Source organism: Stylophora pistillata, chromosome 6, assembly GCF_964205215.1.
Source record: "Stylophora pistillata chromosome 6, jaStyPist1.2, whole genome shotgun sequence".
Taxonomy (NCBI): Eukaryota; Metazoa; Cnidaria; class Anthozoa; order Scleractinia; family Pocilloporidae; genus Stylophora; species Stylophora pistillata.
Window position 1 is genome coordinate 24,606,979 of NC_142524.1, and position 12,524 is coordinate 24,619,502.

Here is a 12,524-nt window from a genome sequence, read left to right on the forward strand (position 1 = left end):
ATTATGCAGAGCAAGTACTTGGCAGTTGATGAAATTTTACTCCCTATTATTTCATAACTGCGATATATTCGCTTTAAATTATAATGCAAAAGGAGTACCTCGCAATTAATGAAATTTTATTAACTGTGAAATATTCCCTCTACACCATTATAGGGAGCAAGTACTTGGCAGATAATGAAATTTTATTCCCTTTTATTTAATAATTGCGATGTATTCGCTTTAAATTCTAATGCAAAAGAAGTACTTCGCAATTAACGAAATTTTATTAACTTTGAAATATTCGCTTTAGACTATTGTGCAGAGCGAGCACTTCGCCGTTAGAGAATTTTTATTAACTGCGAAATATTCCCTCTACACTATTATGCAGAACAAGTACTTCGCAGTTAATAAAATTTTATTAACTACGAAATTTGCCCTTCAAAATAATCAAGAGTGGGTACTTCGCGGTTAATAAAATGTTATTAACTGCGAAATATTATCTTCACTTCGCCATTTGTGGATTTTTATTAACTGCGAATTATTCCCCGTACACTATTATGCAGAACAAGTACTTCGCAGTTAATAAAATTTTATTAACTGCAAAATTCGCCCTTTAAAAGAATTAAGAGTGGGTACTTCGCAGTTAATGAAATGTTATTAACTGCGAAATACTATCTTCATATTATCTTCAAAATATTATCGAAATATTATCGAAATATTGTCGAAATATTATCTTCTTAGGTCTGAAGTTTCGAGGTCTGAAGTTTCGAGACACCCGGGCAGACTGAGACTTATGCTCTCTAGTTTAATGGGAGGCCTGGGATAATTTAACTACAGTAAAGATCACAGGCAGCCCAGAGTTGAAGGGGGCGCCTTCTCCTCTGACGAGCTCCTCTGAAGTCTACTTTGCATTTGAATTGTGTGAGAAAATGACTACCGTCATGGTCCAACATTATCGATATCGGTATTTAGAAAGAAGAGTATCCTTAGGTAGAATATCTAATATACAGCAATGTGAGTTCTGTTGGTTGTTATTTCTTTTTTTATTTGACGTTTATGCAGCTTAAACCATATTTATAATTTTTTCCCTTTTAGGTGGTCTGGCTTTGTATGGGCTCTATGACCCTTTTGTAGATTATCCTAATGATGATGTTTTTCATTGTCATTGAATTGTAAAAAATAAATGTTCTATGTTTCCAAAACCACCATTTGGTCACCTCACCAACATTTCATATCGAGCTATATAATATTTCCACCCGTATCACTAGGTTCTTCATAACCTTGAGGAAACGCTGTTATTTGCAAGGTTTAAAAGTTTCACGTCAGTTTCCAGTTTTTCCAAAGTACCCACCGGAATAAATAAATAGACAAATAAAACAATCATTTGATGAATACATTAGTGTCAAATGAATTAGGAGAAAAACAAAGCCACTCATCAACAATTACATCGCTTCATTCCATAAGAAAAAACAATTTACAATTCTAATTTTCATTTTGAGTAAACAGGGTTTCTACTGCGCTCATGAGGCGATTTATTTTCGAACCTTGCTTATTATGTAGTGAAGAAAAGTTCAACAAATTTTCATACAGCCTTGGACTAAAAAGGGAACGTACAACGTAAGCTAAAACAGGGGGGGGGGGGATGGGGGCAACAGAAGGATTGTCGAGGACTGAAATACAAAGACAACCCAAAGGGCCCGTATGTTTAGGATTACATTATTTGTAGAGGAGGATGCCAAGAATAAAACGCGGGAAAACGCTGATGACGAAGTCGCGGCTGGTTCAAGTACTACACCTAATTGGTTAGAAGGATGATGTAACTGAGTTTTCCACCAATACCAGAGCGTACTGGGGGATGGGAGGGGCAACACATATGCAATACAACTGCCATAGCTGAGAGGTGTCCAACGGAAAAAAGAAAACTTTTGATGTCTTCGCTTGATTATCTTTCGCAGGATCGCTTTTCGATCGAGTGTCTCAAAACCAAAAGTAATCACAACTACCAATCAGTGTAAGGGTAACATCACCATTACCCAACGAGAACTCAAAGCTGAACCTTGCCTGTTTGTCGGTTTTTCCTTGTCTTTGACGTTTATTAGTAGCTGACGTAGGGTAGTGATTTGTGGATTTCGAAGAGTTGAAGGATGCGCCAAATGTTCTCAGACATGCCCTTTATGTATCCTCAGTTTATGTCAATACAATGAAATGCTTAGTTTAGACAGCCTGCCGTCTCAACTGTTTGCATCTAAAACCTAAGGCAATTTTTTGTCATAAACACTGAATAACAGAGGCATGTCACTTGGGTTCTACGCTTCTACCCATAATTAGAAACTTCAGATTTTAGAATCGGAACAGGTTCTGAATATTCCATCCGCAAGCTTTAATCTTTTTTTTTTTCATTGGCGTCCATACGTTTCCTTAAGCAGCTCGAATAATTGAAAGTGGTCCTGAGTTAGGAGGACAAAAAATGCTCACAGTCAAAGTTAGAAATCCAACTTTACTTTTAATCCCAACACAGTAAAGTTAAATTATCTTAATAATTTAACTTTTAATAAAAGCACAAATCGAACACAATTAATTGAGGTACACTATTTGAATTTCGAACCGAGTAGTTAATCAGGGATCTGCGGTCAAGTTTCACGGCGTTTCCGGTTTTTCCAATGCACCCACCTGAAGAAATAATTGGACAAATAAAACAATCAATCGATGAATAAATCAGTGATTACATAGATCAGAAGAAAAGGCCACTCATCAATGATTACATCGATTCATTCCATGCTAAAATACAACTTACGATTATAATTTTCATTCGGAGTGAACAGAGGTTCTTCTGCGCTCATGAAGTAATTAATTTTCAGGCCATAGTAAGTGGAGGGGGACAGTCCCCCGCCATTAACTATGGCCAGGCTAAAGTAAGGGACGTACAAGGCAGGTTAATGCGGGGAACCTCTGAATTGTCGAGGACTGAAATACAAAGACAACCCGAAGTGCCCACATATAAAAGTTTGATTTGTAGAAGTGGATGCTTCGAATAAAGCGCGGGAAAATGCTGGTGACTTAAGTCACGACTGGTTCAAGCATTGCACCTAATTGGTTAGGAGGATTTCGTAATTAAGTTTTCCACTAATACCAGAGCGTATTGGGAGATGGGAGAGGCAAAACTGATGCAATACAACTGCCGTAGCTAAACTACCTTACCAGTTTCCGACAAGTGGTAAATACTGTGCGAGATACAATTCTACCAGTCGTTTTGGAATAGCAATCCACACTTCATTCAAACAGTTCGCCATGGCGATAATAATAAGATGCACGCATCGTTCCGTTTTGGTGGTTGTCGCTGGAAAAACTTGATCCCTACGAGTCTGTAAAGTGAACAAAAAGTTTTTTTTTTTCTCTTGCAATGATGCAAGGTGTCTTACGGAATAGAGAAAACTTGTCTTCGCTTGATCATTTTTTGCTGGATCGTTTTTCGATTGCATGTGTGAAAACTAAAGTGATCAAAACTACTGATTAGAACTAAAGTTAACATCATCAGTACAAGGAGGTTGTGGTCTTCCAGGTAATAGTGCAACCACACTCATATTTTTAGGTAATAGGGCAACAACACTCATATTTTTAGGTAATAGTGCAACAACACTCATATTTTTAGGTAATAGGGCAACAACACTCATATTTTTGTATCACACCTGAAAGACAGTATTGCCTTTACGGCTCATATAATGATCGAAAGTGGTTATCCTAGAGCACTTCACCCAAACCTAAGGGAGAGAACGTGCCAGCTGTGAAGCAGACTTCGCCGATTACACTTCTTGAAACAAAGTCTGGACAAACTAAATTTTCCTTGATTTGGTTCAACAATGCTTTAATAATTGTACATCATAAATAATAGTATGAAATTTGGATTTTATCAAAATACCTCCAGGTTCTCTCGATACGCATTTCTTAAAATGTTTGAAAATACCAAGCCAGGGCATATCATTGTGACACCAACATTCTTTTCATGGACTTCCATATGCAAAGTATTGAAATAACCCTGAAAATGATAAAAGTAGATAAGTACTGTACAACAATTTTGTTTTGAATTTGTAAGTTTTGAAACAGTAAATGGAGATTTTGCCCAATTGGAAGTTAGTCGCCTTTCAACCTGTGGGAGTTTGTCACTTGAAGTAGAACTAGTTTGCCCTCAAATCACCAATTCACAAAAAACGGGAAGGGGGTAAACTAGCAGTAGGGCAAACCATTAGGGGAAGTACTTTGGACTTCAAGAGATGGGTGATGGTAGGATTTTTCTGAGTTGAAATATTTGGATTTCTAGATCATTTTGAGTTGGAAAATTTTGGCAAGTATTTTTTTTGGGTAGCTTGATCTAAGTAGGGAGTTTTCTTCGGGTATTCAAAACAATCTGAAGATTGGACATAGTTCCTGTGTATCCTAGCTGTGGAGTTCAAAGAATACAGAAAAAACCAAACTTGTTTTGTCACTATTTTATTACATAATGCATGACTATTAATTTGGCATGGTATTTTTTTGGGGGTTACATTTTGGTCCAGGGATGTTTTGGGGTTTTTGGAAGCCCTAAGGGGTTTTTTTTTTGGGGGGGGGGGGGGGGTTGGAATTTTTTCCACATTTGATCATCCCTATCAATTGAAATCTGGGGTACCCCCTTTCAGAGCAAACCTCCATAAACTGGACTCACACTTACAACAGTCTGAGTTTTTCTGAGCAATTTTCATACAGTTGGCTCCATGGGAATGATTGTACCTTATGGATCATAATTATTAAAATCCCTGTTTGTTAAGTTTAGACCAATATTTACCTTTACCTTATTTACTTTCCATAATTCCTAAAGAAACTCACTGTCTATTCCAAGTGTGATTAATACTATAGTGGGACCTGCCAACCATTTGTTCTTATTGAGGTCAGAATATACCAGAGAAATATTTTTGAAGTAGTCATGAAGAGTTGACTCAAGACCTGTCTTTAGTGCTTTGGTGTCTTTAGTAAAATACATCACAAAATCAGTAACAGAAAAATGCAATCATGTACCATTTTAAGTCAATCACCTGAAGAGCATGTTTAGAAGCTGAATATGCGGCCATATTAGGTCCTGGTGCTGCAAAATAAACATCAACTAATTAGTGTTGTGCTCGTCTTGAGGTGTTCATCATATACAAGAACAAAAATTTGTTACCACGATAATGCCTCATGTGAATAATATGAGATAAAAGAAATGGCATATATCTTACATTTCAAAGGGTAAAACACTTCATCTGCTTCTTAAATATAAAGTACAAACTGGAACAGTGAGGTTTTAACCACATGTTTCAGACAAAATTGCATTTGCAGCATGCTCTGTTCTTCAGTAAAAAAATGTTGCTTGCAGAGGTATCCTCAAAGGATTGCAATATTTCTGTTTCCCTTGGGAGTGCAAATCCTGTTTTTTGTTTTGCTTGCTCATCAGGTTCACTTTTCTGGATACAACACATGCAATCTTTCTGCTCTAACATTAAACTTGAACACCCTTATAGGTGATCCAGGTAGATAAGAAAGGGTATTTATCAATTTCCATGAACTTTACACATGGTAGACTCAAAATGTGTATTTGTGAAGTGGCATCTTATAAGGGCTGAGGAAATGTAAAGTTTATTACAGAATTTTCAGTATGGCTCCTTTCTCATCATCAGAAACCCCCTCCCTCAAATGATATATCAAACTTACCACATTTCCCAGAGGCACTACTTATTACAACAATTTGACCATTCCTGTTTTGAACCATGTGGGGCAGAACAGCTTTGGTAATAGAAATTGTCCCCAACACATTTGTGTTCAGGACTGAAATATCCACGTCATGATCACTATCCACTGAAGAACCCATCTGTAAAATTCCCGCATTGTTTACTAGAAAATCAATCTGTGATTTAAAAAAAAGTACATGTATGCCTTATAATAATAATAATAATAATAATAATCAACTTTATTTGAAGAGGGTAAAACACATAACAGTATAAAAACCAGTGGCCCTCTTAAAATATATTACAAATAATTATTGAAAAAGATTAAAAACTAATTATTTATGGAAAAAGATCAAGAGCTAAAAATCTAAAATTACAAAGTTTATAAAAACTAAGATAAAATGTTCTAATAGTTTATAACTGTTCTTAAAAAAATCTCCCATGGCCTTCTTAAAACATTTGATAGTAGGTTTCATTCTTATGTCCAGTGGTAAGGTATTCCAGAGGCGTGAGGTCGATACTGTGAAAGACCTATCTCCCTCTCACTCCCGTTTGAATCGGGGACAGACGAGGTTTGAAATAAAATTGAAAATAAGAACTTATCACATTAAAGCAAAGACCAGACCTTGCCAAACTGTTGAAGAGCTTTAGCTACGCAGTCTTCATGAGAGGAGAAATTTGTAATATCCAACGGCACAACAAGAAAGTCCTCCTCGAAGCTCAATGGGAAAATCCTTTTTGCCAAGCCTGTGTAGCAAGAAAAGAAATTCTGATATTCACACAAATTTATATGTTAGAATTTGCTACCCCTCTATAACATCAAGAAATCTGGTTAGATATTCTAGTCTTCTTGGATAGGGACGAATAAATGGAGGTCCCGTCTCCTGCAGGGTTGGGGTAGGAGATGTTAATTTCCCACTCACAAGATTACTGTGTGATGGATGTCCTCCCCTGGGGTGGGATGGGTGGGTGTTTTAGAGGGCCACTAGGGAGAATACTTTCAAAGTAATTGGTGTCACCCTCTTAAAATAAAGGTTATTATTATTATTTTATATAGTTGAGCAACTCCAAAAAATTGGCATTGAGTCAAAATCTCTTCATTGATATTTTTTTTCCTTCTTACTGCATTCTTGTTTGGAAATGTATTGGCACTGAATGGAGAAATTCATTGTTGGTCACTTCTCAGAGTAAAAGATTCTACAACCCCCCTCACCCATTTCTCTTAGGCCCTGTTTGCACCACACCGAAAAATTTGGAGAGAGTCATTCGACAACTTACCATCGCTCGTAAGAGGCTACGTTCAATTACGAAATATGATGACCAGTTGAATTGTATCTGTCAAGGAACAACAGATTTTCGCTCCCAACAAAAGATTGTAGGCCTCCGAAGCCAGTGAAAATTTTGGTGGGTCAAAAAAATTGTTCGCAAACAAAGTTTCGCGTAGTGTGAACAAGCCCTTAGCAACAAATTTCACTTCCCGATGTAGAATGAAGATGAACTAATTAAAAAACCTTAGAGTCACACTTACTCAGGCACTGATTTTTCACTCTGTCTAATTCGTCTTTTCTCCTCGCCGACAGCACCAGTTTACAGCCCAATTCAGTTAGCTTGTAGGCTAAATGTTCGCCAATTCCACTCGATGCACCAGTGATCCAAATCACTTTACCTCGCAATCTTTTATCCGGTGGTTTTGCAAATCTTTCGTAGAAATGCAGTATTGCATCACAATCAGCAAAGTAAATTCTCAAGATGTGCAAGACGACAAACAGAAAAACACATATCTCGAGGAAACCTGTCATTTTCTTTGAAATATTGATTAATAAAAGCGAAAAGAGAGTCAGGTTCCGTGGACACTAATGGCGGACCGAGTAAGAGGCCTGAGTCTAAGAGATTAAAAGACCACAGGCAGCCCAGGTGTTGACTTTCCTGAGGCGCGAACTGGTAACAAGCGAATAACCTAACCAAGATATGTTCCTCAACGGCATAGCTTGTATTTTTATAACTTATTGAGATGTCCGTTCACTTCTCCTGATTTCTACGAAATTTTTAATTGTTTTCTTATAGTTTTGTGTGACAGCTGTTTACCTTTGAAATATTGCACGGGAAATTGGCGTTGTCGGCAAAATTGCTCCATCAGTGCATACTCGACATTTAACCGCTGTGCTGTTGTGTCGTGTTCTCGCAAAAAGTCTTCTCTCAGGAGCTATGAAAAAGGCTAAGTAACTCATCGAAAACTTCATTTTTCATTGATTCAGAGAATTGCAGAGTTCGCATTCGGCTCGGACTTGTTTTGCAACAACAAAACACACAACAAAGTATAAAGAAACGGCTAAAAGTCTGGAAAAACGGCTATGACGAAGTGTGACAAGTACGAACTGGACATCCTGAAAAAATTTCCGGGGAGTTTTAAGCAAAAGTTTTTGAGATAGACGGGGAAGATTACTAGCCTAATAGTCTTCGTGAAATGCTCACTGTTATTACTAACCAATACCTAACAGAGAAAGAGTACAAAGGCTCTAATTATGTTGGTGAAGGAGAGTTTAAAAGCTCGAAGCAAGTTCTTGAAAGGAAAGCTGGACAGGGCAAAGGCAAGCAGCCGAACCAGAGCCTTAAGAAGAAAGAAGTACAACTAAAGTGAAACACAGAGTAATTTTTTTGCATGTATATCTTTAAAAATTAATCCCATTAGCTATCTCTCGCAATTTGCTATACATAATTTGGTAACTTTTCAAAGACTACAAATTGGATTAGCTCTACATTGCGGGTAATTTGGTTAGCCTTTGAAATAATTACTTATTCTTTTTTATCCCAAATTGCAGTCGGAATTATGTGATTTCCAATACAAATGACAAGCACTTCATATCAGCGTTTCAGTGAACGCAATTAGTCACCACTTGATGCATTTAATGTTTAGACAATGTTTCTTTGATGTTAATAATTAACAACTTAAAGATACTGCGAAATCATGTTATTCAGGGTTGAATTAGGGCTTTCCAAGTTGAGTAGTAAGTTTCCATTGGAGTTTGTCTTAAAAACAGGTGGTGAGTATTGGGCACAACATGATTCATGAAAGAAACCCTAAAAAACCCTACCTGAAGGTCTATTTTGAAAGAATGACGCCAAAGGCTGCAAATAATTAAAATCAGAAGTTCAGGTTTCACATTTTAAACGCAATAGCAAACCTTGAGATTCAAAAAATCAGACAATCTGAAAGTTAATTTGATTTTTAAATCTAACTCGAGATTTTTGAAATACAAACCGCTGAAGAAAGTCGTGTGACGATGATCCATTAAGCGGTTTAGTTGCCATGGTTATCATCTAATGCTTTTTTAAGATTTACCTGTGGTTTAAATTATTTCCATTGTTGACGCAAGGATACTAGTGGAGATACTCTTGAGATTTAAACGTTAAAAAAAAATTAAAAAAAAAAACGGTAGAATGTTTCGTTTAAAGAAAAAACACGAGGCAACAATAATTTCAAAATTTGCTCTCGGGTCAAGTAGCTGATAATGTCATTTTTCGTAGATACAAACTGACTCTATTATGATTTGATGAAAAGGTTCTCGTCGTCTATCAACTGGTTCCTGTGGTTGATTGCTTGCTGTGCAATCAGATAATTGCTTAATTTCTCTGCATCCTTGTTGAAAATGAAGTACTATCTTGAGTTAGCTCTCACTATATCTTTTATCTTTTGGAGAAGTTATCTCTTCAGTCTACTTTATTATTGCTTCACAAGGTAAGTAACCTAGCCTAACTTCTGCAAAGTTTACCAGCTTCCTTTTCAATATCAATCCTGGTTATTTCATTTACTCTCGACTGAGCTTCTGAGAGATTATTTATAGAGAATCTTACCCTCGAAGACTTAAAGTAAATTCAAACGAAGATGTTAATTAATTAACCCTGTCCTTCTCAGTGCCGGTTTTTCTAAACCTTAAATATCTATTGGTAAAGATAATGAGAAACCAGGTGGCGAAGTATAACCAAGCACATCAAGTTTGAGCCCACCTATCAAAATACTTTTACATGCAAATAATTTGGATATATCAACAAAGTTGAAATGGTAAATTGGCCACCGTAATGATTACAAAAGCTGACGTTTCGAGCGTTAGCCCTTTGTCGGAGCTCCGACGAAGGGCTAACGCTCGAAACGTCAGCTTTTGTAATCATTACGGTGGCCAATTTACCATTTCAACTTTGTTGATATATCCAAATTATTTCGTTACTCCCACCGACGCAGCCCCAAACAGTTTCTTTCGAAACTATCAGCCTTTATACTTTTACATCCGTTTCCGTTCTGTTTAAGGGAGTGATCATGACAGTGAATAACGTAGAATTATTTGATGATAGGTCGTATTTTTTTCTTGGTCACGTTGGAATGCTCACCCGTGAGGTTGCTTACTGGCTATTAGTTCTGAAAATTTTGATGATATTAAATTCATATTGGGACACAGAATAAAACCAAAGGCTGTAAAATTTTGATTGTTTTAGTTAAAAAAGAAAAAAAACATGGTAAATGTATGAGACTACTGGTGTCAATTATCTTGGAGTCTTTTCGATGTTTTCAATGCTTTATGGAAAATCTCTAGCCATGTATTATTAATTTTAGTATTGTAAGATCACCGCATATTTTGATGGAGACCACAATTTTATCCCTGTGTTGTTGCTGTCACGTGTCACCCGTAATTATGTTGATTTATACCCGGTTGTCGTTAGACCCTGGGAATGGGTTTGTTGAGTACTGTGGGTGTCCGCGCAAACCAGGACCATAAAATAAAACATGTTGTGTTAAACTTCTATGTCCCGGACAACGTTACACCGCATTCTTAAAGAAAGTAGGTGACTGAAAACTGTAAAATGTAACTGGTGTCGTAAAAAAGTACCAACAGTACATTTCATATACAATGAATATATGAAGTTCATATACTTTGAACTGCGGTATTAAATACGTATGATGCACGATCCTTCGCAGTAGATAGCGCTATTGCATAAATAGCGCTATCTACTGCGAAGGATCGTGCATCATACGTAGTACATTTCATACAAAGCAGCAGTTATAGTTGAATACTTCCCACCAAGAGTAATTTTTTTTTTTTTAATAAAAAGGAGCTCTTTTTGCCAAGAAAAAAAATAACACGGGTGACAAATGCAGAGATCTGACTGGAGATCTCCTAAGGTAGTGATATCCTGTTACAATGCTGTCTGTAACCATGCATAGCGTTGATACTTTTTAACGAATCATGATCATAAATTTCCTTGTCGTAAGAAACTAAGGCAGGGCCGTTGCTAGCATGAGGCAAGACGAGGCAATTGCCTCGTCTTAATTTTGGCCTTTTTTGATTTTTTTTTTTTAAAGATTGACTTTTCTGGAGAAAAATGCAACGGAAAATCCTTAAAAAAGCATTTCTAAACCTCTAGATTTCAAAGTTTTCTGGGGGGCATGCCCCCAGACCCCTCTAGCGGCTCGCGCTTTCGGCGCTCGAAACTCGCCTCGTCTTGTCCTGAAATCTGGCTTCAGCCTTGTAAGGACAACGTTTTGCGGATTTTTTTGGTTAAACATTTATCATCATTATCATTGTTATTAATATCACAGTTGTTAATTATAGATATCATTATTACTATCACGCTGACTCTTACAGCTACTTTTAACATCACCTTGAATTTACATTAGTTGTTGCTCACTTCCTTGCAGATTCCTGCCGATCTCTCAAATTCACTCCATCCATAGATGGCCGCGCCCATGTGGGTCATGTGACTAAAAACATCAATTTGCCTGTGGGCATGCATCGTTCCTGTAGAGGACAGTGCATAATTAATAATAATTGCGTATCATTTAACATCGGTCGATCAATAAACGATCAAGTGTTATGTCAGTTCAGCGATTCTGATCACGTTGGACATCCCGGAGCACCTGAAACCACGAGATGGCTTTACCTACACTGGTATTGAGGTAAGATTACCGCAAAAAACTTACATCTTTGTTATTCTACGGATTTTCTGATGAGAGAGCTGAAAAAGAAAAGCACTTGTCGAGAATTAAGAGAGGCAAAAGTAAATATTAGAATAAAATGCAGAGTTTAAATAAAAATTCAAAAGCGGCGAGATTTTCCGCTTTAGAGAAGAGCTTAGTGGTTTGGTGAAGCTGACAAATTTACCTACAGAGCTTTTCATGTCCGAACGCCAGCCGTGTCGATACTTTTCAACTCCGTGAACAGAAATTATAATGAGCTTCAGGAGAAAATTCTCGGTTCAAGATCGGGGAATCATATCGTTTAGGTATCGGGAAACCCCTCTGTCTAGAGTGATTTAAAACCGAGTTAATTGGGCCTGAACGGGGCACTTGAAATGATTCATGAAGTCTTTCGGGTAGAGAGACAGTGGCTCGGCATTTTCAAAGAGGCCAGGACAAATAATCATTAAAATGTGTTTTTGCTTATCAGAACCCATGTTCCAGTAACCCTTGCTTGTTTAATGGGACATGCCTGAGTGGACTAACGCACAAAAGATACATTTGTGTGTGTCAAGCCGGTTACTGGGGAGAATATATATATATATATAAATTTCGTAAGAGGTATTCATTTTGTGAAAGGACCTTCCTGAAAAATGCTCTAGTAAAATATTATAGGTAATTTACAATTCTGATTATAATGTTGTGGGTTTACGATGGTTTTATCTTTGATTCAGCAAATTGAAGATGTCTAAGGGTTCATTTAATTACAACCTGAGGCTGCAAAGTTTTCTCTAGATCTTGCCTCAGTATTTCTTCTCCGTGGTTTTCAATCTCAATCACAAACAAAAACTTTGATACTAAGTTAT

General features: G+C 37.0%; 1 protein-coding gene across 3 annotated transcripts; it reads right to left on the reverse strand.

The window, feature by feature from the left end:
- Positions 1-1,416: 1,416 nt before the first annotated feature.
- Positions 1,417-7,585, reverse strand: LOC148728960 (dehydrogenase/reductase SDR family member 7-like). 3 transcript variants are annotated; one of them, XM_088725338.1, is made up of 8 exons: positions 7,240-7,585; positions 6,337-6,458; positions 5,698-5,854; positions 5,043-5,092; positions 3,896-4,012; positions 3,666-3,737; positions 3,178-3,341; positions 1,417-2,649 (listed from the first exon to the last, which is right to left on the reverse strand). In XM_088725338.1, exons 1-8 carry the CDS (start codon positions 7,508-7,510, stop codon positions 2,610-2,612), a joined length of 993 nt encoding a protein of 330 aa, XP_088581464.1. In that variant the 5' UTR covers positions 7,511-7,585; the 3' UTR covers positions 1,417-2,609. The 3 variants fall into 3 exon arrangements, with proteins under 3 accessions (XP_088581464.1, XP_088581463.1, XP_088581465.1); XM_088725337.1 differs by having other exon boundaries at positions 5,698-5,890; positions 7,240-7,582; XM_088725339.1 differs by lacking the exon at positions 3,666-3,737 and having other exon boundaries at positions 5,698-5,890; positions 7,240-7,580.
- Between the last annotated feature and the right edge of the window lie 4,939 nt (positions 7,586-12,524).